General features: G+C 41.9%; 3 protein-coding genes and 1 non-coding gene across 5 annotated transcripts; 2 read left to right on the top strand and 2 right to left on the bottom strand.

The window, feature by feature from the left end:
- Positions 1–4,763: 4,763 nt before the first annotated feature.
- On the bottom strand, positions 4,764–8,505 carry LOC102719754 (sphingoid long-chain bases kinase 2, mitochondrial). Its single transcript, XM_015834756.2, has 12 exons — positions 8,274–8,505; positions 8,097–8,173; positions 7,878–7,931; positions 7,730–7,789; positions 7,550–7,627; positions 7,208–7,254; positions 7,075–7,115; positions 6,829–6,913; positions 6,636–6,750; positions 6,409–6,531; positions 6,225–6,325; positions 4,764–5,420 (listed from the first exon to the last, which is right to left on the bottom strand). The coding sequence occupies exons 1-12, from the start codon at positions 8,416–8,418 to the stop codon at positions 5,291–5,293; spliced, it is 1,056 nt and encodes a 351-aa protein (XP_015690242.1). The 5' UTR covers positions 8,419–8,505; the 3' UTR covers positions 4,764–5,290.
- Positions 8,506–8,930: 425 nt separating this feature from the next.
- LOC102699382 (G-patch domain-containing protein 1) lies at positions 8,931–12,955 on the bottom strand. The gene is made up of 11 exons (XM_006649243.3): positions 12,792–12,955; positions 12,215–12,299; positions 12,034–12,113; positions 11,888–11,912; positions 11,711–11,807; positions 11,567–11,633; positions 11,267–11,357; positions 10,648–10,817; positions 10,089–10,376; positions 9,885–10,001; positions 8,931–9,294 (listed from the first exon to the last, which is right to left on the bottom strand). Exons 1-11 carry the CDS (start codon positions 12,867–12,869, stop codon positions 9,238–9,240), a joined length of 1,155 nt encoding a protein of 384 aa, XP_006649306.2. The 5' UTR covers positions 12,870–12,955; the 3' UTR covers positions 8,931–9,237.
- A 1,283-nt stretch (positions 12,956–14,238) lies between these two features.
- TRNAH-GUG lies at positions 14,239–14,310 on the top strand. The gene has a single exon. It is a non-coding gene; the product is annotated as a tRNA-His (tRNA).
- A 4,486-nt stretch (positions 14,311–18,796) lies between these two features.
- Positions 18,797–21,150, top strand: LOC102719474 (beta-carotene 3-hydroxylase, chloroplastic-like). 2 transcript variants are annotated; one of them, XM_040522297.1, is made up of 6 exons: positions 18,797–19,228; positions 19,304–19,363; positions 19,464–19,670; positions 20,153–20,278; positions 20,408–20,464; positions 20,792–21,150. In XM_040522297.1, the coding sequence occupies exons 1-6, from the start codon at positions 18,890–18,892 to the stop codon at positions 20,879–20,881; spliced, it is 879 nt and encodes a 292-aa protein (XP_040378231.1). In that variant the 5' UTR covers positions 18,797–18,889; the 3' UTR covers positions 20,882–21,150. The 2 variants fall into 2 exon arrangements, with proteins under 2 accessions (XP_040378231.1, XP_040378230.1); XM_040522296.1 differs by having other exon boundaries at positions 18,797–19,363.
- The last annotated feature ends 522 nt before the right edge of the window (positions 21,151–21,672 follow it).

The following is a 21,672-nucleotide window of genomic DNA, read 5'->3' as shown; positions in this document are numbered from 1 at the left end:
AATCAAATTTTAAAAAATTTTATTTTAAATTTGGGGTTTAATTAGTTTTTTTACCGAAGTTTATTTTCTAGCTTTAACTTTTATATCACTAAATATGTATGTGTAAAAGTTTTATTCATAAATTAATTTTTGTTTATAAATATACCGTAACCAATCACCCCTTATCACAAGCATGTTCACCGAGCAGTATCAATATGTTCGATTTTTAATTTCTTTTAGTACCTAATATAACAAGTCATCTCGGCTCGGCTCGGCTCGGTCTGGCTCGTTAAGATAACGAGCTGGTTCGGCTCGGCTCGGCTCGTTATCGTAACAAGCTAAAAACCCAGCTCGGCTCGGCTTGTTACAAAGCTCGAGCTGGCTCGTTAGGCTCGCGAACCGTGTATGGAAAGTTAACTTAAACAATTTTTCAATAGATTATACAAGCAAATTTTCAGTTCAAACATGCAAATCATATGAAATTGTATCTAAATATTAAAGTTTGAACCAACAAATCACATGGCGAACCTATAAAATATTGAACATATGCTTTTCGGGGTGGAATCAATGAATGCCGGCAAATCGTGTATTCTCGTTAGGCTCACGAGCCAGCTCGAGCTAGCTCGTTATCTCTAACGAGCTAAAATGCTAGCTCGACTCGTTAGAAAAATAAAACGAGTCAAGCCGAGTTTGTCACGAATCAAGGGAGCTAACGAGACACGAGCTTTCTGTCCACCATAATACCTAATTATACCCATATGTCAGGTCTTCTTATTGCTAACGTCATTTACTCAAAAGAGAATTGATTTGTCTAAGAAAATGCTTTCATAGTATCATAGTTTGATACTAACTTATGATTAAGAGTAGTAGTATATGATAGCTGTGCAGCCACTCTCGATCTTCCATAGCATTGACTAAAAATGCAACACTGGAGAGTCTGCACAGTGTATAGTATACACTATGCATTAGTATCTGAAAGTGGCTAATATGTGCAGGCAATAGACAATCAGATGATAATGTCGTGTGTGCTGATTGCTATTTTCTCCTAAATACATACAGATACAGTACTAGGGAGGGACGGTCAGGGAGGAGGGGTATTAGGACCACCACCTCGTTGCTTGGCGGGGCCCTTGTGATTTGGATTTTGGAGAGGAGTTAGGTGACGTGCGCTTCCAAGATTAGCATTGGCTGTCAGATAGCTGCGTGACAGCTCGGCGGCACGGCGACGTCCCCCGCCCACTGCTGCTCTCGTCGTCGAGCCGTCACGCGTTCGCTTTCCTTTCCAACAGGTTATTGTTTGGATTTTTCCAGTGAAGAGCGGGTCATTGTTTGGATTTTTTAAAGAGAAGTCAAATGGTATATTTATGAACGAAACTAAATATAATCTTTATAAAAAGCAAATGCTAAATAATATATTATATTATAAAAAATTTAAATTAACACTAAATTAAAGGTTAGATATTTAAGCTTTAAAGTATAAGCCAAAGCTTAAAAAAAAAGAAAAAGAGAGGGGTAAGTTCCTGCCGCGGCACTGCATGACTGCACCAACGGAATGTGGTGGGCTAGACTCTGGAGTGCTGGGCATGCACGCGGTGACGCAGACGCAGGCAGGGCAACGCAAAAACTCCACCTTTTTTTCCCAATTGATAAGGACGTGCTTTTTGTGGATTTTGGATGTGGCTCCTAATCAATTTCTGGTTGAAATTCTGTATTATTTTCAACAAATTTAAATGTCAAACAGTAAGAGTTCAGTTGAATACGTCAAAAGAAAAGGTGCTAAAATTATCGGAAACTGAAATACCGATGGGACTCGAATCTAATGGTCAAATGGTCGTGCTGTGTTCTTTTAATAGGAGTACCAATTTGCGTTTCTCAATTGGCGGCCGGCCTCTGTGAGGATACAGTCTGGCTGGTGATGTGTGTTATGTGGTTGATTGATAGCGTCATAGCGATGGGATTTCTTTAAAGATGTACGCAAGCTACGGCGCGAATTGCCATTCAGGCATTCACACGATAATCATGGCAGTCAAGTACTCCCAACAGAATGGTGCACGACACCTGGCTGCGTCTCCGTTGCGTATGTGCAATTAATAAGAGGCTGAACGAACTCTAATCACGATAACAATCATGGCCTTCTTACTGCTGGTACTGTCCCAGTACGTACTAATCATCATCAAGCCGGGCCAGCAAAAGCATATATGTGCTCCGATCTGATGATGATCACTGGTTCGTTCACAGGATCACCTGCCTGTGCTCGGATGCCTTACGCGCAGCGCCAACCGCGGGTGTACCAACACAGCACAACAGAAGCACTTTTGTCGCCATGTCCCACGGCGTACGAGTCCGTTTCACGTTCCACCACCACGAGCGCGAGCGCGCGTAAATTCCTTTTGCTCCTCGGGGACGCCATGGGAGGGATGGCTCATACTATACTATCTTTTGTTCCTTAATAACTTTATTTTTTGTTTTTCTGTGTCCAACGTTTGACCATTCATCTTATTTGAAAAATTTATAAAAAACTTAAAAAATATTAATCGCAAAAAAAAATTCAAATAAGACGAAGAGTCAAAATACAATATCAAAAAACTGAAAAATAATCTTATTTCACGACGGAGGTAGTACTAAAAGTCAAACAAAATATTTATAAATAAGTTTTTATATACGCTTTTACGGTGATTTAAAAGAAAATGCTAAAAAAACTTAAATCAATTTTAAAATAAAAGGTTAAAAATTTAAATTTTGAGATGTAAATATAAGGTAAATTCTAAAGCTGGGTGAGCGACGAGACGAGTAGGCTCACGCGCTCGGACGTCGTACAGCAAACAACAGGTCGACGACGAGACGACTAGTGCCGTGCCGCCGTAGTGCGTGATGCGTCCGGTGAAACATTTTTTTGGTCTGGAGCCGCGGCACGGCATGCGACCTGCGGCGATGAAACACACGCGGACGCACGGAACGGTGGCAGCGTCGGCGTAGTCGCGTGTTTCGGTGTTTGGCAGCGTAGGCCGAGACGCGCGCGCGCGCGCGCCGATGAAACCGAACGAATGACCGTCGGGTTGTGGTTGAGCAGATAAGCAAGTAGATTGCAGATTTTTAACTGTTGGCGCATCACATGGGAATTGGGAAGGACGTACGGGGAAAGCGCAGTAAGCGTACTGTCGCGCTGCCGGATTATGCTTTGCACAAGCCTTCCTCCCAGTTTATACGAGCATTTTTAGATTAAAGTTTTATATAATAATATAGTTACTTGTTATTAATTTATATGATTTCAATCATTACAAATAATTCTAGAGTCAGTTTCAATCATTGATTTGAATCTAATCAATTCAAAATTTAAAAATTAACCATTAAAGTCACTAGAAGGAAGCATTTTGGCATCTCTTTAATTTATGCTAAACACTATAAATGCTTAGTCTTATTTTTTTACTTATGCGTATACTTATAAACCAAAATTAAAATTTTAAAACTTAATTTTAAAGTTATTTTAAAGATTTTTCATCGTGGCTTATTTTTCACTATTGGTTTTAGATTGCTACGTATATAAAAGTCATAATTTTTTATTTAGTTCTTTCTATAAACTAAAAAGATAGCCAGTTAATATTTTTGAAAGAAATGGAGACGAGTACCATCATTATCGTCTTCCTTGCGCAGGCAGCAGCACGGTTGAAGGAACACATTCTCTTTCTGAAGGAACGCACTTTATTTCTCGCTATTCATGACCGAAGCTGCTGTAAGGTCAGAACTTCTGACGTCTTTATGGTCAAGCGATAGGAGAACATGGCAAATGATGAGAATAAAGTCAAGTCATAGACAGGGTAAAAGTCTGGTGCCATAGCATCAGGGGGACATGGTACTTTTTAGGAGGAGTATCAATCAATGGGCATTTCAATTTTCAAGCAACAGAAATTATTCCTTACGTATGAAACGAACAAACAGCAAATACCCTGCTTGAGAATCACTTCACAAAAAGAGATGATTTCTATAGTACGTACTACCTCCATCTCAAAAAAGACCTTATTTTTAGCTTATCTTCTTTGTCAACAAATACTTAAGCTTTTTATAAAGGCAAAATTTGCTACAGAACATCGAAAAAAAGTGTAATTAGCCGTGGACATCGAAAGATCACGATTTTGCTGTAAGACACCAAAAAATATGGTAATTAGCTGGTAGGCACTCCGGCCATTATTTTATTAATTTCAAAGTAAAAAATTTTAAAAATAGCGATATTGCCCTTGGTAGTCGGTTTGCCGTCACCCTCGCCGTAGCTAGATCGCTGCTACCGCCGTCTGCTCAGTCGCCCTGTAGGCTAGGCTCTGGGTGTGGTGCGACGCCGAGACAGATTGGGTCTAGTCGAACCGGACCCAGTCGGCATAACGGGTTAGCCATCAAGAACAATCTCGTCATTTTTACTCCGAAATTAATAAAATAATGGATACCAATAATTACCACATTTTTTGATGCCCTACAGCAAACTCGTGATCTTACGGTGTCCACTGGCTAATTACACGTTTTTTCGATGCCCTATAGCAAATTTTGCCTTTCATATTGCATTAGAGTTTAGTAAAGGAGGGGACAAATATATTATGATTTAAAAAGGTAGGGTACAAATACATTGGTGATTGAAAAAATGATGAACATTCTAGACTTTGTATCCTTGTATAGGCATATGTGAGAAATAATAAAAATGAGGTTTGTTGGGATGGAGAAAGTACCAAACAAAACAAAACAAGAAAGCATGGCAGCATGAATCTCATATACAGTACTACGAGTAAGTTAGGAGCTTGAGGTAAATTAATTTTGTATTGAAACTGCAGCTAACTGTGTCCTTGTTGCTGGACAACAGGCAAAGGTATTATTACACATGGTACAAGCCTAAAAAGTCACTGTGATTTACATTGACACCAATTTGTAGGTAGCCCAGTATAGTTCGAACAGATCATAATTAGTGTAAGTGTGCCGGCCCGCCAACCCGCTTATAGACTAATTAAGTGGGTAATTCGGTGAGTTACCCATCTAATTGACCTATAAGTGGGTTTGCGGGCTAACCCAATTACACCTTTATTCATAATACGCCGGCCACCACTCACCACCAAACTTTTGCGGTTAGACTGGATAGCACATATTCCACATTATACTGCATACTAATGGTGGGTGACGGAACAGAGCTTATCCCATGTAATGCCAGAAAATGAATGTAACAACTCAAAAACCTTATCATTTCAAAATAATAGAGATAGTTCTAAGTACACGCAGTGACTTTGATAAAGATTATGAAACCTATGCATCCGACAGGAAGAATGAGTGTACTAATCTAGCAGAAGAAATCGACTGCACCAGGAAGAATTGAAAATTTGGTTGGAAGAAAACCAAAATGCTCCCCATCAGACTGCACAAAGATATCAGCACTGACTTCCTTCTCTGCTACTTCAATTGAGTGGACTCTGAAACAGAAATACTGTCACTCAGTGTATCCAAATAGAACGGTACATTAAACAGCATGATAGGGAAAAAAACTCCCCCTATTTCTCTTAAGCATACTTCCCAAACCGCTAATCGGTGTGTTCGTTTGCAATAATTTTCTGGGGGTGATGGCATATTTGCAAACAAAAAATAATTTGTGAATATAACTTTTATATACGTGTTCTTAGCGATAAAAAAACAAAGGCTGAAAAATAAACTACGATGTAAAAAACTCAAAATCAACTTCAAATTTAAGGTTGAAAATTCAAATTTTGGCTTATAAGCATAAGTACAAGCAAAAAGTTGAGGGTGTCTATCTAAAAGTTGCTTTAAAAATAACATTAATCCATTTCAAATTTGCAACAGCTAATACTTAATTAGTCGTTCACTAATGAGATTCTCATTTTGTGTGATCCTTCTCTTTCACTCACTCTCAAACTCACCCTAATAGTGATGGTTGCTATTTTGAGAAGGCTTGACGATAAGACTGTTGTAGAACTAATAAGATGCAAATCAGGAAGAAAGCAATAGAGCTTGACTCAAAATTCCCCAACAATTTTCACCTCTATTATGTCATAACAAAACTACCAGTGGGATGCTAACAAAATAGTGCCTCTGTAATATGTCCAGAGATCTAACCTATATGCCAAATAACAACTGAAGGGTATTAATCGGATGAAACATAACTGAACTACAACCCTTAACTCAGGATTGTTCAGAACAAGTACAACCAAATTAAGATTCATTAGCAGAGGCATGTGAGACTTAAGGGCGTATTAAATTACCTTATCGATGTCACGCCAGTCACTGATAGATGAGTTCCTCCATACAGCCTATGAAGCTTAAGGAGGAAATCGTACCATTTGAAATCTTGAAGAATAACGACCTATGAAATGGTACATAAATTAGCAAAGACTGACAGTTCATTAATGTTAACTCAAATTGTAAAGAAGAATGACTTCTATGCACCTCAAGGTCACCCCCAAAAGGATCAGCTGTTGGAGTGATCTTCATACCACCACCAAAGTATTTGGCATTTCCTATGCACAGTGCAGTGACTTTATGAATAGTTTTCCATTCTCCACCATTTACCTATTATATGCACTAGTAAATTCAAGAGGTGCAGGGCTGAGAAGGACAAGAAAAATCAGCAAGATTGCAACAAAGCTTCCAACTGGAACCAGTGCAAAGCACACCTTTATTCTAAGATCTCGATTACCATGTCCCCAAAAGGCTCTGAGAGCTCCAAAAACGTAGCATAAATTGCCAAATCTTTTGTACATAGAAGAGAAATAGCCCGCCTTTGCACTCCTGCAGGTGCAGAGCAAGTTATTCCTTTTCAAACCATCCATTGAATTCCACAAGTCAAATGAACCATGTTGGACTTACAAATGGATATCAGCAACATTAACAAAATAATGTGGGTTTCCATCTAGCCCTTCCATTATGCCTATGTCTAGTTTTGATTTGACTCCTGCAAAAATACGCGCCTGTGAGACTCATGTTATGATTGTGAATTCATAGTAAACATAAATCTAGTTTCTATATATTTTCACAAAGATGGCCAGTTCATCACAGCAATAGTGTTGTATGAACTGGCACAAGACATTATAAACGAAGAATCAAAGAAGGAACCTCTCACAATTCGATCAATCGCCTGATGAGGATCATCTGTCCTGGTTTCACAAAAGAAAGAGCCATCAGTACAATGAAACTAGAGGTTATCAAATAGCCATGTCATATGTAGATTATGCTGGGAAAGAAGTACCAGTCGAATGTCCTCGCGAAGTCTGAACCGGTTCCAAGTGGAATGAGCTGTTAGAGAAAAACAAACCCTCCATTACTGAACAAATTGCAGTGCATAAACAAACATTTCAGATCAAAATGGTCTAATTCTCACTTTGTTCCATATTGTAAGACTTTCTGACTCTACCTAGATCCATTTATTGATCAATGTATATGATTTATATATGTGTCTAGATTCATTAACATCCATATGAATTTGCGCAAAACTAGAAAGTCTTATATCATGGAAGAGGGAGTAAATTTCTAAGAGGTTAGAAGAGAGTGATCTGATTGGATACAACAGCTCAATGCTAAGTACACTCACACCAAGCGCTGTTGAATGGTCAGGTCCTTGATCAAGAGCACGGACAGGGCTCCCCTTACAGAAGAATCCATTCACGACCTGCACATTTTATCCACAAATATTACCGTATTCCAATGTCAAATTTCTGGACAAATTCAATACAAAAGTCGTATCAACATTGCAATGTCGACACACAAATACCTCATGGAGTGTTCCATCGCCACCCACAGCAATCACAGCATCAGCCCCATCCTTTATAGCCTACATCATCACACATGCCATGCTAGTGTTCTGTAACAGTAGAACCAAAAGGTGGAAATTGGCAGCGCTATAAGGAGCCCGCACGCACCTCCCTCGTGATATCTATGGCGTCGAACGGCGCCGAAGTGATGCACTCACAAATCTGATCACGACCACGCAATACCCAATAAATCAGAACATTCCGCAAAACCACCAAATTAGCATGGGATCTGAGCCCAAATGTGGTCTCAGACGGCAACTGCAGCCTGAGGTTTCCAGAACAGTACCGAGTACGATCTAGGGCATCTGAGAGATATGGAGGTCTTACGTCGCATTGGTCGGCAAAGCGGGTGCGGAGGTGGGGGAGCAGCTGCTTCCACTGCTTGCCCGTGCGCCCATTGGAGCCTGCGCCGTGGGATCCGCGCGTCCGCGGAAGGGCGTTCAGAGAGCGCGTAGGTAAGGGTAGCGGGGTGGAGGGAGAGGGGGGGTGGGTACGGGTGCGTACCGGAGGGGTTGACGACGAAGACGAAGTTGCGGCGGCGGCGGCCGGAGGAGACGGTGGCGGCGGCGCGGTCGGACGCGAGGCCGACGGCGGCCGGCTGGGAGTGGGACGCCCGCGGCAGGATCCGCGGCGATGGTGGCGCGACCATGGCTTCGCGGGCTTATCCCTATGGCAGTGTGGAGCACACGACTACACGAGCTCCCGGATCGCTTCGAGACGCCGGGCCGCCGCCTAACGCTGTGGAGTGTGTGTGACTTCCGTGCCACGTGGCACAGCTTATTAGATTCACAAGGACTCGATCATTTGATCCTCTTTATATTTGGTGAAGTGAAGAAAAAAACGCTCTTATCGAAACCATTAACTTTTATATTTACATTTAATTTATTTTATTCATTACTTTTACAAATATACATAATCATAAGTCATCTAAAAAGTTTCTTTAGTAATAAATTAAATCACAATAAAATAATTAATAATTATATAAATTTTTAAATAAGACAAATGATCATCCAAAAAGCAACAACATCAAATTAAATATCAGAGTGAGTACATAAAAACTCTTTTTACTCATATAAAAAAATCAAATGTTGAAAATTATATTCTGCTAAAACGCAGAACATTGCCACAAACTAGCCCCAATCATATACCACACGCTCCTAACAGAATAATAATAACTGAAAATACAACAGCTAAGGTACAATAATGTGCACTGGTATTAAGAACAGATCGACAGTTTTGCTGGAAGAAGATAAGGAAAACAAATGTACACAACAGTTTACTCGTAATTAGCACCTCAGCCGCCTTTAAGTTTTGCAAAATTTGACCCCCACGCGTGAGGGTATTAATACTTCTTACATCTATTATACTGCAGAGCATAATGCGCTCTGTACTCGTATACTCATATGAAGCACTAGCATAATCTAATATGACGACAGTGGCTTCAGTCACACCCCAACGGCCTCGTAATTTACGATGCAAGCTGCACCCTTTTACCATCAATATTGAATTTTCTGCTTCCTTGGAGCTGCAAAAAAAGACAGAAAATGTTAAACATGTCTACTAACACTAGTTCCCAATAGCATCTGGCAAATAGCATCATGTAAAATAACAGAGTTAAATCTGTTCTAATTCACCACAATTAGGTCATGCTGCTGATATGCAGATCCCAACAAGTTACGTACTTAAATTGCAAGAAAATCTCCCCATCCTGATGTAGTACTATCATTTTATGCAACTACATGCCTTCCATTTTAGTTAGGTCCCCACTAATTACTCAAACATAACTGATATGAAAGAGAACATAAGAGCATCCCTAACAACTTATCTATCTCATTCTCTATCCTGAAAATAGAGGATGAAGACTACAAATTGAGCTCCAACAGAATGCCTATCCTATCATCTATTTTTAGATGTCATATTTAGTGATCTCTCTCCATCCTCCAAAGAAATATAGAGGACGTCATATATGGATGATCTAGTGGGATACAAAGAGATATGAAGGATGAAACTAGTTTACATGATCATCCAAATAAAGATATGGATGACCAAATTTAGATGAGCTGTTGGAGATGCTCTAAGGCCTATAGCTGCCAAATGGAAAAGGAAAACCCGCACCTTCCTCTTTAAGAAGAGTAGAGCTTCACGCCTACAAGAGAAGTTGGAGAACATAGACTCTGAATGTGCTTCAACGGCTACCTTAAGTTCCTTCAGTTTCATAGACTGAGATGGGGCCTAGAACAAATACGAGTAAATAAACATTATGATAACAGGACAACACATGAAGCTAGAGATAAGAGTATAATAATTAAAAAATCATACCTGACGAAGAATTGTTTTGCAAAGTTTCTTGACCTTGGTTTTAGGTTTATGTTTAACATCTACACACACTTCTGTCACAGTATTCATCTTGGCATCTACTAATTCCACATCTTTAGCAGATTCCTCTTCATGACCATCCTCTTCCAACTCTGATAATTCATTGGATTGGGCTGAATTTTCCTCATCACTATCACCAAAAGAAGTTTTGTTCCCTTTCCAACGATGTCCCGCGACTTTAATTGGCAGACTCTTAATGCCAAGACCCTGCTTTCCAGATGTAGCTTTGTCCTGCAGCAGTTATAAGGATCTTTAGCACAATAGCATGTAATGGACATTATTGACAACTCACCTATATCAATAATCATAATAAACACTTCTATCACCACAGATAAAAACAGACTTTACTTTCAGGTGAAACTGTAAGAATATAATATCCAATGGTATAGAATTCAATGACAATGTGCTAAGAGGTGGTTAAAAAGCCTCTAAAAGCACACCAAGAAATGGACAATCTGTTATAGAACATTGAGGGAGACCCCCATTGACTGTTCGTACCAACCTGAACAAGATTGTATAGGTTTTCTTGGTCGTCTTCCCAAAAGGTCTGGCGGATATTTGAAGTATCTTTTGTTGCAGAAGATTTGTTCTTGCGCGATTTTGCTCCTAGAAATCCTCCTGACTTAAATCCAAATTTGTGCCCCCACCAGTTCACATCATCAGCTTGGGATACTGCACAACACAAAGTTGGCCGTTGACACAAAATATTATTAAAATCTCCGTGATAATAATCTGTGCAGTCTCAAGCACAACATAGTGTGTGCGCACAAGTTTATCACAATCATTTCCTCCAAATCAAGCATCAGACCATGTACAATCAATAACTTATAGCCAATCAGATAGCCGCAATTCAATCCATTGATGAGGAAAAGAATATTAGAGCACAAAAAAATGTGCTTTATTCTGGTAAACAGCTCTAGCTAACACAGTAAATATCTTTTCCAGTAGAGAACAGCCAAAAAAGACAGTAATGGGAGTATAACTATAATCAGCACAACTTACACTAATTAGCAGTTCACAGTGATTTAGATGCAGTGTCTGTAAATTCTAGTTCCAACAGTTAGGCACCTCGGTCACCAGACCAAGAGGTGATGGGGAAACTAAGCATGCAAATCACAGACCTGCATCCTGACAGATGGTGAGATCAGGTTCATCACAACATGTTGGTTCAACTTCCTGGTCGAGTTTGCAGCTTTCATCATTTTTGCGGACCTGTCAGACACAATACTTGGGTAAATTTTTTATCCTAGGCAAGGAAGGAGGTAAAAAATATTTCCCATAAGAGGTATCTGGTATTGTATAAGCTATTTTGATATGAACATTAAATTAAACACCAGTGCAGAAGAAATAAATGCTCAAATGCTCATGGATATTAACTAGATTAGCTAAGAAAGAAATAGCCACATATAAGAATAACTCACAAGTATGCCTTCAAGATCTTTTGCTGAATAACCACTCACACTTTTCCCCCTCTCTCTTTTCTTATATCTGAAAGAAGTATTCTGTAAACTGTAATGTGAAGAAAAAATACAGAAATACAAATACTGAATCAAGGGCAAACCAACCTTCCTTGGGGTCGGGTAATTTTAGTAACTTCTTCAGTTGTCGCTTTAGCGCTCTTGGGTATACTATCAGGCGAATTGCTTGCATCATCCTCAGCTTCTGCTAATAAAAAAAGGTGTCATCAAACAACACCTAAAAAGATGAAAATAAAACCTATACACGTAAACATCATCGGGTACCTTTTATAGCAAGATTAGCAGATTGCTGCCAAAGCAAATGGAAGCAGCGATCAAATGACAAGAAAATGATGTCAGGAAACAATTAGGAATTGAAATTTTGAGCAATTTATACATAGAGAAAACATAATAATTGTTAAACATCATACCACTTTCAGTTTCTTTAGTATATTGTCAAATTGGGTGGTGTCATATACCCATTTGTTATGAGGACTATCTACACCAACACCTGCCGAACCAATCAGATTAAAGAGAGCCCACAGATGATTAATTAAGAATATATGTACTTATTAGTAAACTTAAAAAGAAGAAGCTCTGATAGAAACATACCAAGTGTGTCCTGCTTGTTTTTCACTCTAACATGCCCCTTTATGCCTTGCTTATCTTTACCAAGGCCTTCACCTTCTTCCCAGCCCTAAAGCATAACGAATAAAAGAATGCTAATTACGCTTAAAAATAAGTAGAAAGTGAGCAATTATATATTACAGACATCAGTATGAGAAGACGACAAAAACTGTTTATCGAGCGTTAACCAACCAATATTTCATTCACATTACACAATTGGTCCGATCAGAAATATTACCTACAGTAAACTCAATTTTTGCACAATCACAGCTCGTGGAGAACGCAAATTTCAAATTCTCTCCACAACACAAGCCAAGTTCACTCGATTGCAAACAGCAGTTCTAAAAAAGAAAACAAAAATTTTACTCCGTAACATTAATAGACATTGGTAGTTAGACATGAACAGGATTAACGAACTCCTTGAGACTCCATAACCGACAGGATCAACCGATGTAACCAGCACAAACCTACGTCTAGCATACTGCATAGCCCAACAACCCATGGGGAAAAAACGAAAATCTGGTCCTTCGATCGAAAATTTGCACAAGGGAGGATCACGCACCATCTGTTTCATGAGGCGGAAGGCGGCGGACTGCCGCGCGATCCCGACGTAGCAGGTGGGCGCCTCCGGGGCGGCCATGGCGCCTGCGCTGCGCGGGGTCGACGCGGCCTTCGCCGCCGCCGCCTGAGCTCGGTTGCGTCGCCGGACGGAGCGAGAGGGGGAGGAGAGGGAAACCCTAGGATGCACGGCTCTGGGGTTTTGAGGCAGCCGGCGCATTCTGCCTGGAGATTCGCGCTCGGGTTGGTGACGCTTGACCAAACGGTCGCACAAGTTTAATGGGCCGGTCCGTCTATGCCTGGATTAGCAGCGTGGTGGGCCGTGTATGGGCCTTCGTGATGTCGTTGGGTGGGTGCATTCAGATGGGCCATCCTGGTGATGGATTGCCTTGTTGCTACGTTCCACGAGCCTGAAGGTGAAGATGGGCTTGTTCAAAGAAACTTTAGTAAATTTTTTGTAATTCTAAATTTTGGTATCACCAAATTTTTGTGACATGATATAAGGTAAGGTTAAGTGGTGTATGGTTTTTCTTGCAAATTTTGGGTTGAATTTTGATAGCAGAGAGTGGTGGTTTGGTTTAGGTTGCCAGTGCCAATTTTGAATTGGATAATTTTGTCAAGGTAAACTTGTGTTTGGATTGAATTTAAAATAGAATAAGTTAATTATTGAAGTGGGCTGTTTTTCTAGGCTTGCTAAATTTAAGATTCAATAGAAATACACACCAAACATGGTTGAAACTACCAAATATTGGTAAGGCCAATTTAGGCTAGAAACCAAACCATCCCAAAGTTCCAGAGTTGTCGAAAATTGATAGAATTATGTTGGTTATAGTATGTGTTTAATTTGTTGCCTGGCTAAATTTTGCTAACACCAAAACATGGAAAAGGTTAAAAATGACAATGATATAAGCAAGCCCGAATTATGTTTTTTTTTGTTTTAAAGAAGATATGTGCTTATGTGTGTGTGTGTGTGTTTTGCTTCTTTTCCAGCTGATGGGATCAATGGAACTACCAGTGTTTTGAGAATCGGTATTCTGAATGAACAAAACGATTAGTCTGGGACGGTGGACAAAAAGGTTACCGAACAATCAGTGCAACAAATGCACACTGCACATGCAAAGCTGCAACATTTGTCCTCCGATCAATAACATATGCTTAGCAAAAACCTAGCTGCCGTTGTGCTCAAAATACGCGGTGTAAGTTTCTCTTCACTAATATTTAAAATAGGTACTCCCTCCATATTTATTTTTCTTATATGACCCTGTTAACTTTTAAGTATATATTTAACCATTCGTCTTATTTAAAAAATTATATAATTATTAATTATTTATAATATGATTTATTATTATAGGAACTTTAAGTATGCATTATAATTTTGCATATCTAGATATAAATTTTCGGTCAAACGTAAAAATATGGATGGAGTACGTTAAATAGTAAAATAACCCAAAGTGGCTGTAGTTTAGTGGTTAGAATTCCACGTTGTGGCCGTGGAGACCTGGGCTCGAATCCCAGCAGCCACAGCTGATCTTTTTTTTTCTTTCTTTGCGGTTTTTTTAAAGTTTATTGCATGTTTACAATGAGTTTTGATGTCTTTTTCAGAGAATAGGTTGCGTTTTTTTAAGTTTATTGCATGTTTACAATGAGTTTTGATGTCTTTTTCAGAGAATAGGTTGCGTTTTTTAAGTCTAGTGCATGTTTATCGTGCTTACAATGAGTTTTGCTGTCTTTTCAGAGAGTAGGGAATCATTCTTGCCATTTCTTCATAGAATAGGAATCGATTCTTCCATTCGTGTTTACCGTGTTTTCAGCTTTTCTACTCAGTGCATGCTCACCGTGTTTAACAATGATTTCTGCCATCTTTTCGGAGAACAGGAATCACTTCCTCCCATTTTCTTTTTTACTTAAAACATGCTTAGCGTTTTTAGTACTCCTATTGTCCTACTATGTGACATCACTCCTCTTTTACTTTCTTGCATGCTTATCGTGTTCAGTGAGTACGAGTTTTGATCAACTTCTTCAGAGATCAGGAGATGCTACTTTCCTTTTTCTTTTGCTCGTGAGTATGAGTTTCTGCCATCTTTTTCAGAGAACAGGAGATATTTCTGAAACAGATGGTGGTGGAGAACATTTTTCCTATGGAACTGGCAGCTGTCAATCAGGTAGGCAATCATCCACTCGAGAAGTCGGAAGAAAACCACTGCATCCTCTCCGTCATCTAATCTGAAGGAACACGCAGGTCTGTTCCATTCGATCGTGGACATAGGAGAGGAAGGGGAGCCTGAGATAACTGCTTGGGTCTTTTGTTCTACCTTTAACCTGTACTGTTTCGCAGGTCCAGGAATGCAGCAGCCATGATCTAACAGATCAGGCCAATTATCACCCTCTCGATCGACCGTAGCTAGCGCAACAGATATTATTTTGCCCCTCAACTCTCAAGCCATCCCATCGAACAATCTTTTTTTTTTCATCCTATCTCTCTCTTTGCTTATAAAAGTCAAAATTTAAATTTTAAATTTTAAATTTTAAGTTGATTTTAGGGTTTTTTATCGTAATTTATTTTCCATCATTATTTTTATATTGTTAAGAGTATGTGTAAAAAAATTTTATTTATAAATTATCTTTCACTTATAAATATATCGATTTTTATTTATAAATATATAGTTTTGTTATCGCCCGACACCTAGCTAGATCGCAATCGTAGACAGGCGAGAAAACGTGGACGACGACCTGTACACACATCCGGTCTTCTGCATATCTCCATCATCAGTCCATCTCAGAGTTCATACTCTGAATTCTGATGCTACCACGGAGGGGAAGAGGTGGCACTGTTACGGCAGCTTGGAGATCCAAATCAACCAAAAGTTTTCAGAATTAACAAAGCCCTCGCCGCGTTTGACCACCCTCCTAAACCCAGTTATCCTAAGCCCCCCGTCGGGTACGTGTCACCGAGCGCGAGAACCCGCGGCCACCCCCGCCACTACGGCGAGAGCTCCCGTCGTCGTCAGGAGGCCCCCCTCGCATCGCGCGTCGCCGTCGTCATGCGCTCCACTCGATTAGTAGCACCGAACTACCGATCACCAGCACCAGGTGGCGAAAAGCCGAGGCTTGACAGCGCCCGGCATTACTGCCCTCCTCTCCGTCCGCCGCCGCGGCTGCTGCTCTCGTTCGTTTACCATCCAGCCCAATTGACAGAGTATTTCCAAGTGTTAGAAGCAGATTTCATCTTTGTTATCTTTGTGCCGGTTTATCCCATGATCTACCCTGATATATTCTGTTGATGTGATCAAGTGAGAATCGAGAACGAAGCGATCGATCGGTTCCTTTCCCATCTTTATTTTTTCTTCGTGGGGTGGCCAAAATTTCACGAGTGCGAGGTGATGAGCTGCGGGAGCGTGACTGCAGCAGCAGCAGGAAAGCGTGTCGGCAAGTGCGGTGGGTACAGAAGACTACACCACTCCACAACACGGCAACATGGCAGTGGCCACGTAGTGGGGCGGCCAGCGGCAGCATTCGCCGGGGCAGACGCTCGCGTCGTGACGATGCAACGACACGTACTACTCACTACACACGCCCTCTTCCATGGCCTACGGCGTTCAGTTCCTGGGGGTAGCCAGCCAGCCAGCCACATTCCTATTCTGGATAAGCGAACATGATCTGGTGGAGCTCTTACTTTAGAGCCAAAGAAGTTCTATCCTGTCCAGTTTTTTAACGAACAGGGAAAGGGGCTCTATCTGGAAGGAGAAGCGTGTTGGTCGAATAATTGTGCCCAGCAAGCGTTGGCCACAGCACCAGGGTGATTGAGCTGGGACAAAAAAAAAAACCGTCGAAATCGATATCGTTTGTATTGAGTTTTGGTCGGTCAGAAATTTCTATGTGTAAATCATCTGGCTGTTTAAATGGTAATCGTAACACCACATTGCAAAAAAGGAACTAGGAAGTTCCAATTTCAGAAATGATGGTCGGTTTGTCGATTGGTAGAAATTGTCATCACTGTTTTTATTGTTGGCTCCTGAGGTAGGATAAGGTAGACACTAGAAAACAGATCTCAATGAAGTCCAAACTGTTTGTGAAACTCAAGCTTAACACTCAAGAGTAATTTGGTGTGGGATTAGGAGCTGTGAAACAACATCTTTAGGAGAATGATTCGTTCAAAATTCTAACAATTATATTAGAAAAATAATCTTTAATAGATTACTCATGTGACTTGTTATGCCATATGAATGAATAAATTAACTTACTTAGTCAATGGCCAAATCTAGCAAATTTGTCTCCCACCGAGCCAGGTGACTATCCATTGGTTTCATAGAGATAGCCTACACTTATCGGAAAAATATATAGAGTGCATAGTTTTCACAATTTAAACCGTGATAACTAGACGACAAGATTTGAAGAGTAAGAATGGAGAACGTATTGAGGTGCACATCAATATATAGATAAAATTATTTTATATGAATGGCTAAATTAAGATTTAGGGAGATCAAATTTTAACACTCTAACATGTTTATCACATGGTGACGGTTATAACAACATCTCCAAGAGGTGGTCAAAAATTGATTCCCAAAATTGCTATTTTGAGAGCTGTCTCAAAATAATTATCCTTCTAAATCCTTTTCAACTTCAACCGTGCTCCTATATTTATTTAGATTCCTAAATTTAGTTAGTTTTTCACGTAGGCACTACTCCTGCAAATTGTCCCAACTCCAATGACACCCTTGGTGCGCAGGTGGAGGTAGCCCAAATTGTCCCAACTCCAATGACACCCTTGGTGCGCAGGTGGAGGCAGCCGAACGTCGCCGTGGATAGAGGAAGAGCGCGAGAAGAGAAAAAGTGTGTGCCGAGTAAGATTAAGGGTGTGCTAAAGACGATTTTTTTTACCATTCAAAGCAAGCAACTAGGAGTACCAAAAATACCTTTATATCTGACTCATTGACTCATGTTTAGGTTAGTATTAAGAGCAACATAAAAATTTGAGTCTATATTAGAGGTTTGTTGGAGATCAATTTTTAGACTAATTTTTTAAAGTAAGTTTTAGGAGCCCAAATTAGCCAAGGTCGGAGATGCTCTAACGCAGCAACCGAACGTTTAGAAAACCCTGGTTTTGAGTCAGGTATACTGCAGGCTGCAGACCTGCGGTGCCATTTTTCACTAGGAAACTGCTTTATGTACGAGAGAATTTTATACGATTCTCGTAAATTTTCTGCCGCAGTCGCTGATTTGCTCGCCGTGCCGCTGGCACCGATACGCGCCGTGGGTGCATGCTGCTACACCGTTGGCGCGCTACCGTGTGATCGTACGTACGACTATTGTACGTCCCCTAACGCCGCGGTAGCTACGGCAGGGGAAGCACCTGGCCAATCAGCCTGTAGCAACGAGATAACCCCGGCCTCAGGAAAGGGCGAAAGGCCGCTCTCTAACCTGTAACTTCCAATGGGCGGTTTACTCGTGTAATCCTCTTCATCACTTCATACACTAGCTCGTAAAGATGATTTGTGAACAACTCATTCCTAAAATAAGCATACGAGGATTTGATATCACGTTCTTTCTTAACGACGGATTATGGAATTTTTCCGACATGTTTTTCGAGATAAGAAATGATACGTAACCCATCTTTTCGTTTATAATTATATCTAAGTTTTAAACTTTAAAACTTAATCATTGGCTTGTAGTTTATTTTCTAGTCTTTAATTTTAGATCATTATTATAAAAATTTTAGCTATAAATTATTTTTCAATGGTTAATAAGTTTTTTTATCTTATACTTAATTTCAACGCAATAATGAAGCGGATAGTATTTTTGGTGAAAATATATATAAAAAATTCCACGGATAATATTTTCAAAAGATAAGATTTTCGCTCCATTCCATTTAATTCAGTTTTTTTTGTATCATTAAAATTAGCAAAAAAAAATCACATAATAATCATTCCGTCCACTGTGTTTGGTACGAGCCGAGCCGTGTATAAAAGGCTCGTGTAGTTCATCGCGAATTTCCATGCCCGCAAAGTTGACTCGAGACGACGGCGACTCCGACCCACTTGTCTTCGACGCCGCTCCCACCGAGGCGTCGCTGACCGCTTCATCCGCCCAGCCCCCGCTGCATCCATGGCTGTCGCGAGGCTGGTGGCCGCGCCGTCGCCTCTCCCCGCCGCGGCACGCCGATCGCCCTCCTCCGCCCTGCGGCGGGTGCCGTTATTCGCGCCGCTCCCGGCGAGGGGGGTCGCGCCGTGCGTGTGCGCCCCCCTGCGCGTGGCGACGGACGACAGGGCTGGCTCGGTGGCGGGCGAGGCGGACGAGGAGGCTGCTCGGAGGGCGGTGGCGGAGCGCGCGGCGCGGAAGCAGTCGGAGCGGCGGACGTACCTGGTGGCGGCGGTGATGTCCAGCCTCGGGATCACGTCCATGGCCGCCGCCGCCGTCTACTACCGCTTCGCCTGGCAAATGGAGGTACCACCGCCATCGCAACCTCGCATCTACAAGATTACAACCCCTTCCTTGGCTGACTCCGGCGTGCTCGACCAGGGCGGCGAGATCCCGGTGACGGAGATGTTCGGCACCTTCGCGCTCTCGGTGGGCGCCGCGGTAAGCAATCTAAGCACGCCGCCGCGCGCGGCGAGGCCGATACGCATTCCGTTCCCGGCGGCGGCGGAGGTGGTAACCGCGTTGGCTGCTCTGCGCGCAGGTCGGGATGGAGTTCTGGGCGCGGTGGGCGCACCGGGCGCTGTGGCACGCGTCGCTGTGGCACATGCACGAGTCGCACCACCGCCCGCGCGACGGCCCGTTCGAGCTCAACGACGTCTTCGCCATCATCAACGCCGTCCCGGCCATGTCCCTCCTCGCCTACGGCTTCTTCAACCGCGGCCTCGTCCCCGGCCTCTCCTTCGGCGCGGTGAGTGCTTCATTTCACCAATTCCCGTCACTTCTCTCAACAACACTGTACTAGGATTTGACCAAGCGTGCTTAACGTGGCTATATTAAAATGACAATATGCATGTACTATGATCACATATTCACATTCAATTGTCAAGCCAAAGCTTAAGAGTGAACTCCAAAAGATTTTTCTGTCCTTGCTGCATCGGATAAACACTAAAGAAATGAGCTTTCGAGATCGAGAAAAGAAATAGACTAGAAAATAGAGTGGCCTGGACAAACCTATGGCGTAGATTGTACTAAAGCAACAGGTATTGTTGTCGCATTGCGACGGCGCCATGGACGCCCCATGCGAGGTACCCATCAACGGTCTCACCGAACAAGTAAAATACAAGCACCAGCGGCGTTTCTTTTTTGCTCAATTTGATTCCAAAAGATTGAATTTTTATGAGCCGGGAGAGAAGGGGAGGATCCGGGTGCTGACGTGTCCGTTCGCCGCAGGGGCTCGGGATCACGCTGTTCGGGATGGCGTACATGTTCGTCCACGACGGCCTGGTCCACCGCCGCTTCCCGGTGGGGCCCATCGCCGACGTGCCCTACTTCCGGCGGGTCGCCGCCGCCCACCAGGTCCCGCCGCCGATCGCTCTCCACCTAACTGCAGCCGACCACGCTTCCTGTCTCTCTGAGCTTTTCTTGCCGTGGTTTCTGAATTTATGAGTCCTGATCCTTGTCTGCCATTCCATTGCTTCTTTGCAGATACATCACATGGACAAGTTCGAGGGCGTGCCATATGGGCTGTTCCTTGGTCCCAAGGTGAGGAAATGGGTCGCATGCTACCTTCCTTCCTTCCTTGTGTCCCATGCTAGTATGCTACCATGGTCCATGGATGCTTGTTGGGGAGCACAGCCCTGCTCCAATGGCCCTATGGCAGAAAGAACTGATGAAAATGTCCAGTGGTCGCATACTTGGCAAGCATGATTAAGTTATTAGGAAACTAATGTAGAATTGGTCCAATTGGAACTGTGATGATATAGAAGAATTGGGAATTTTTGTGTCCTAAGATGTCTTGACGAATATTTGTAGTCATCAGAAAAATTGTACAAAATGTTCTGAAATTTCTCTGTTTTTCGTGGTTGGCAGGAGCTGGAGGAGGTGGGTGGTAGTGAGGAGCTGGAGAAGGAGATCAAGAGGAGGATTAAGAGGAAAGAGACCTTAGATACGATCCAATGAGAGTTACTTGTCACACATTTCCTTTTTTTCTTTCCTTTCTGTTCTCTCTTATTAGATTTCTCTTGCAATTGTAGCCTTGTAATATGCCTTTTGTGTCATGTTAATAGAACAATAATTAGATAGATACGTGGAAGCTCATGATTCTTGTGAGAGGTGGGTGATTCAGACGGTGGAGCACGCAGGTATTAGAAAATGCTGTGCTGGGCCTGAATGGTTGATGCTTTTGCTAGTACTTCATATATACTAGTATTAGTACCATTCTGAATTTATAATTTTCTGGCTGTATCGTGCTGCTGACAGCGAGATTCACAGAAAAAAAAAATATTGCTTTTAAATTCTTCGTTTGCCAACATTCTGTATCTCCTTGTTGACGAGATGTGCCGGGTGTTAATATGAAAATGATGGCTGCTGGTTGGTTTTTGACCGTGGACAAGTATTGATGAAGCTGCATGGTCAGTTCATTAAGGCCCTGCCAATTGACAGCTGCTTCTGGAGGTCAGGTTAATGCAGTTTATCAGTAACTAGGTTGCAAACAACTATAACAAGGAAAATATTTTATCAGTTATGTGTTTATAATCTTGATGGCGAGTCGATCCTCTCCCAGGATCAACGGTCGTGGCATTGCTGATTTGCTGTTGTTCAGTATAACAATGTAGGGCAAGCAACAGCGTGTGATCTGGGACTTTCAGATCAGGTTCTAGTGATTGTCCCCTGGAATAAAGAACTGCATGTTACTGCACAGGATTAGTTAGGCACGCATGTGACGAGGATCCTCGTCGTGATATTCTCTC

Source organism: Oryza brachyantha, chromosome 3 (genome assembly GCF_000231095.2).
Source record: "Oryza brachyantha chromosome 3, ObraRS2, whole genome shotgun sequence".
Lineage (NCBI taxonomy): Eukaryota > Viridiplantae > Streptophyta > Magnoliopsida > Poales > Poaceae > Oryza > Oryza brachyantha.
Note: the sequence above shows the minus strand (reverse complement) of the source record. Positions and strands in the feature narration are given on the sequence as shown.

Bases quoted from the DNA above. Each gene is read 5' to 3' on its own strand.
- LOC102699382 (XM_006649243.3), bottom strand. From the start codon at position 12,869: ATGGCCGCCCCGGAGGCGCCCACCTGCTACGTCGGGATCGCGCGGCAG. The intron at 12,300-12,791 runs GTGCGTGATCCT...GTTATGCTTTAG, and splicing joins TCCGCCTCATGAAACAGATG to GGCTGGGAAGAAGGTGAAGG. The intron at 11,358-11,566 runs GTGAGTTATTCT...TGTGTCTGACAG, and splicing joins AAGATCTTGAAGGCATACTT to GTCCGCAAAAATGATGAAAG.
- LOC102719474 (XM_040522296.1), top strand. From the start codon at position 18,890: ATGGCTGTCGCGAGGCTGGTGGCCGCGCCGTCGCCTCTCCCCGCCGCG. The intron at 19,671-20,152 runs GTGAGTGCTTCA...CGTTCGCCGCAG, and splicing joins CCGGCCTCTCCTTCGGCGCG to GGGCTCGGGATCACGCTGTT. The intron at 20,465-20,791 runs GTGAGGAAATGG...CGTGGTTGGCAG, and splicing joins GGCTGTTCCTTGGTCCCAAG to GAGCTGGAGGAGGTGGGTGG.
- LOC102719754 (XM_015834756.2), bottom strand. From the start codon at position 8,418: ATGGTCGCGCCACCATCGCCGCGGATCCTGCCGCGGGCGTCCCACTCC. The intron at 7,255-7,549 runs GTGAGTGTACTT...TTTCTCTAACAG, and splicing joins ACCATTCAACAGCGCTTGGT to CTCATTCCACTTGGAACCGG. The intron at 6,532-6,635 runs GTGTGCTTTGCA...TGCATATAATAG, and splicing joins ATCGAGATCTTAGAATAAAG to GTAAATGGTGGAGAATGGAA.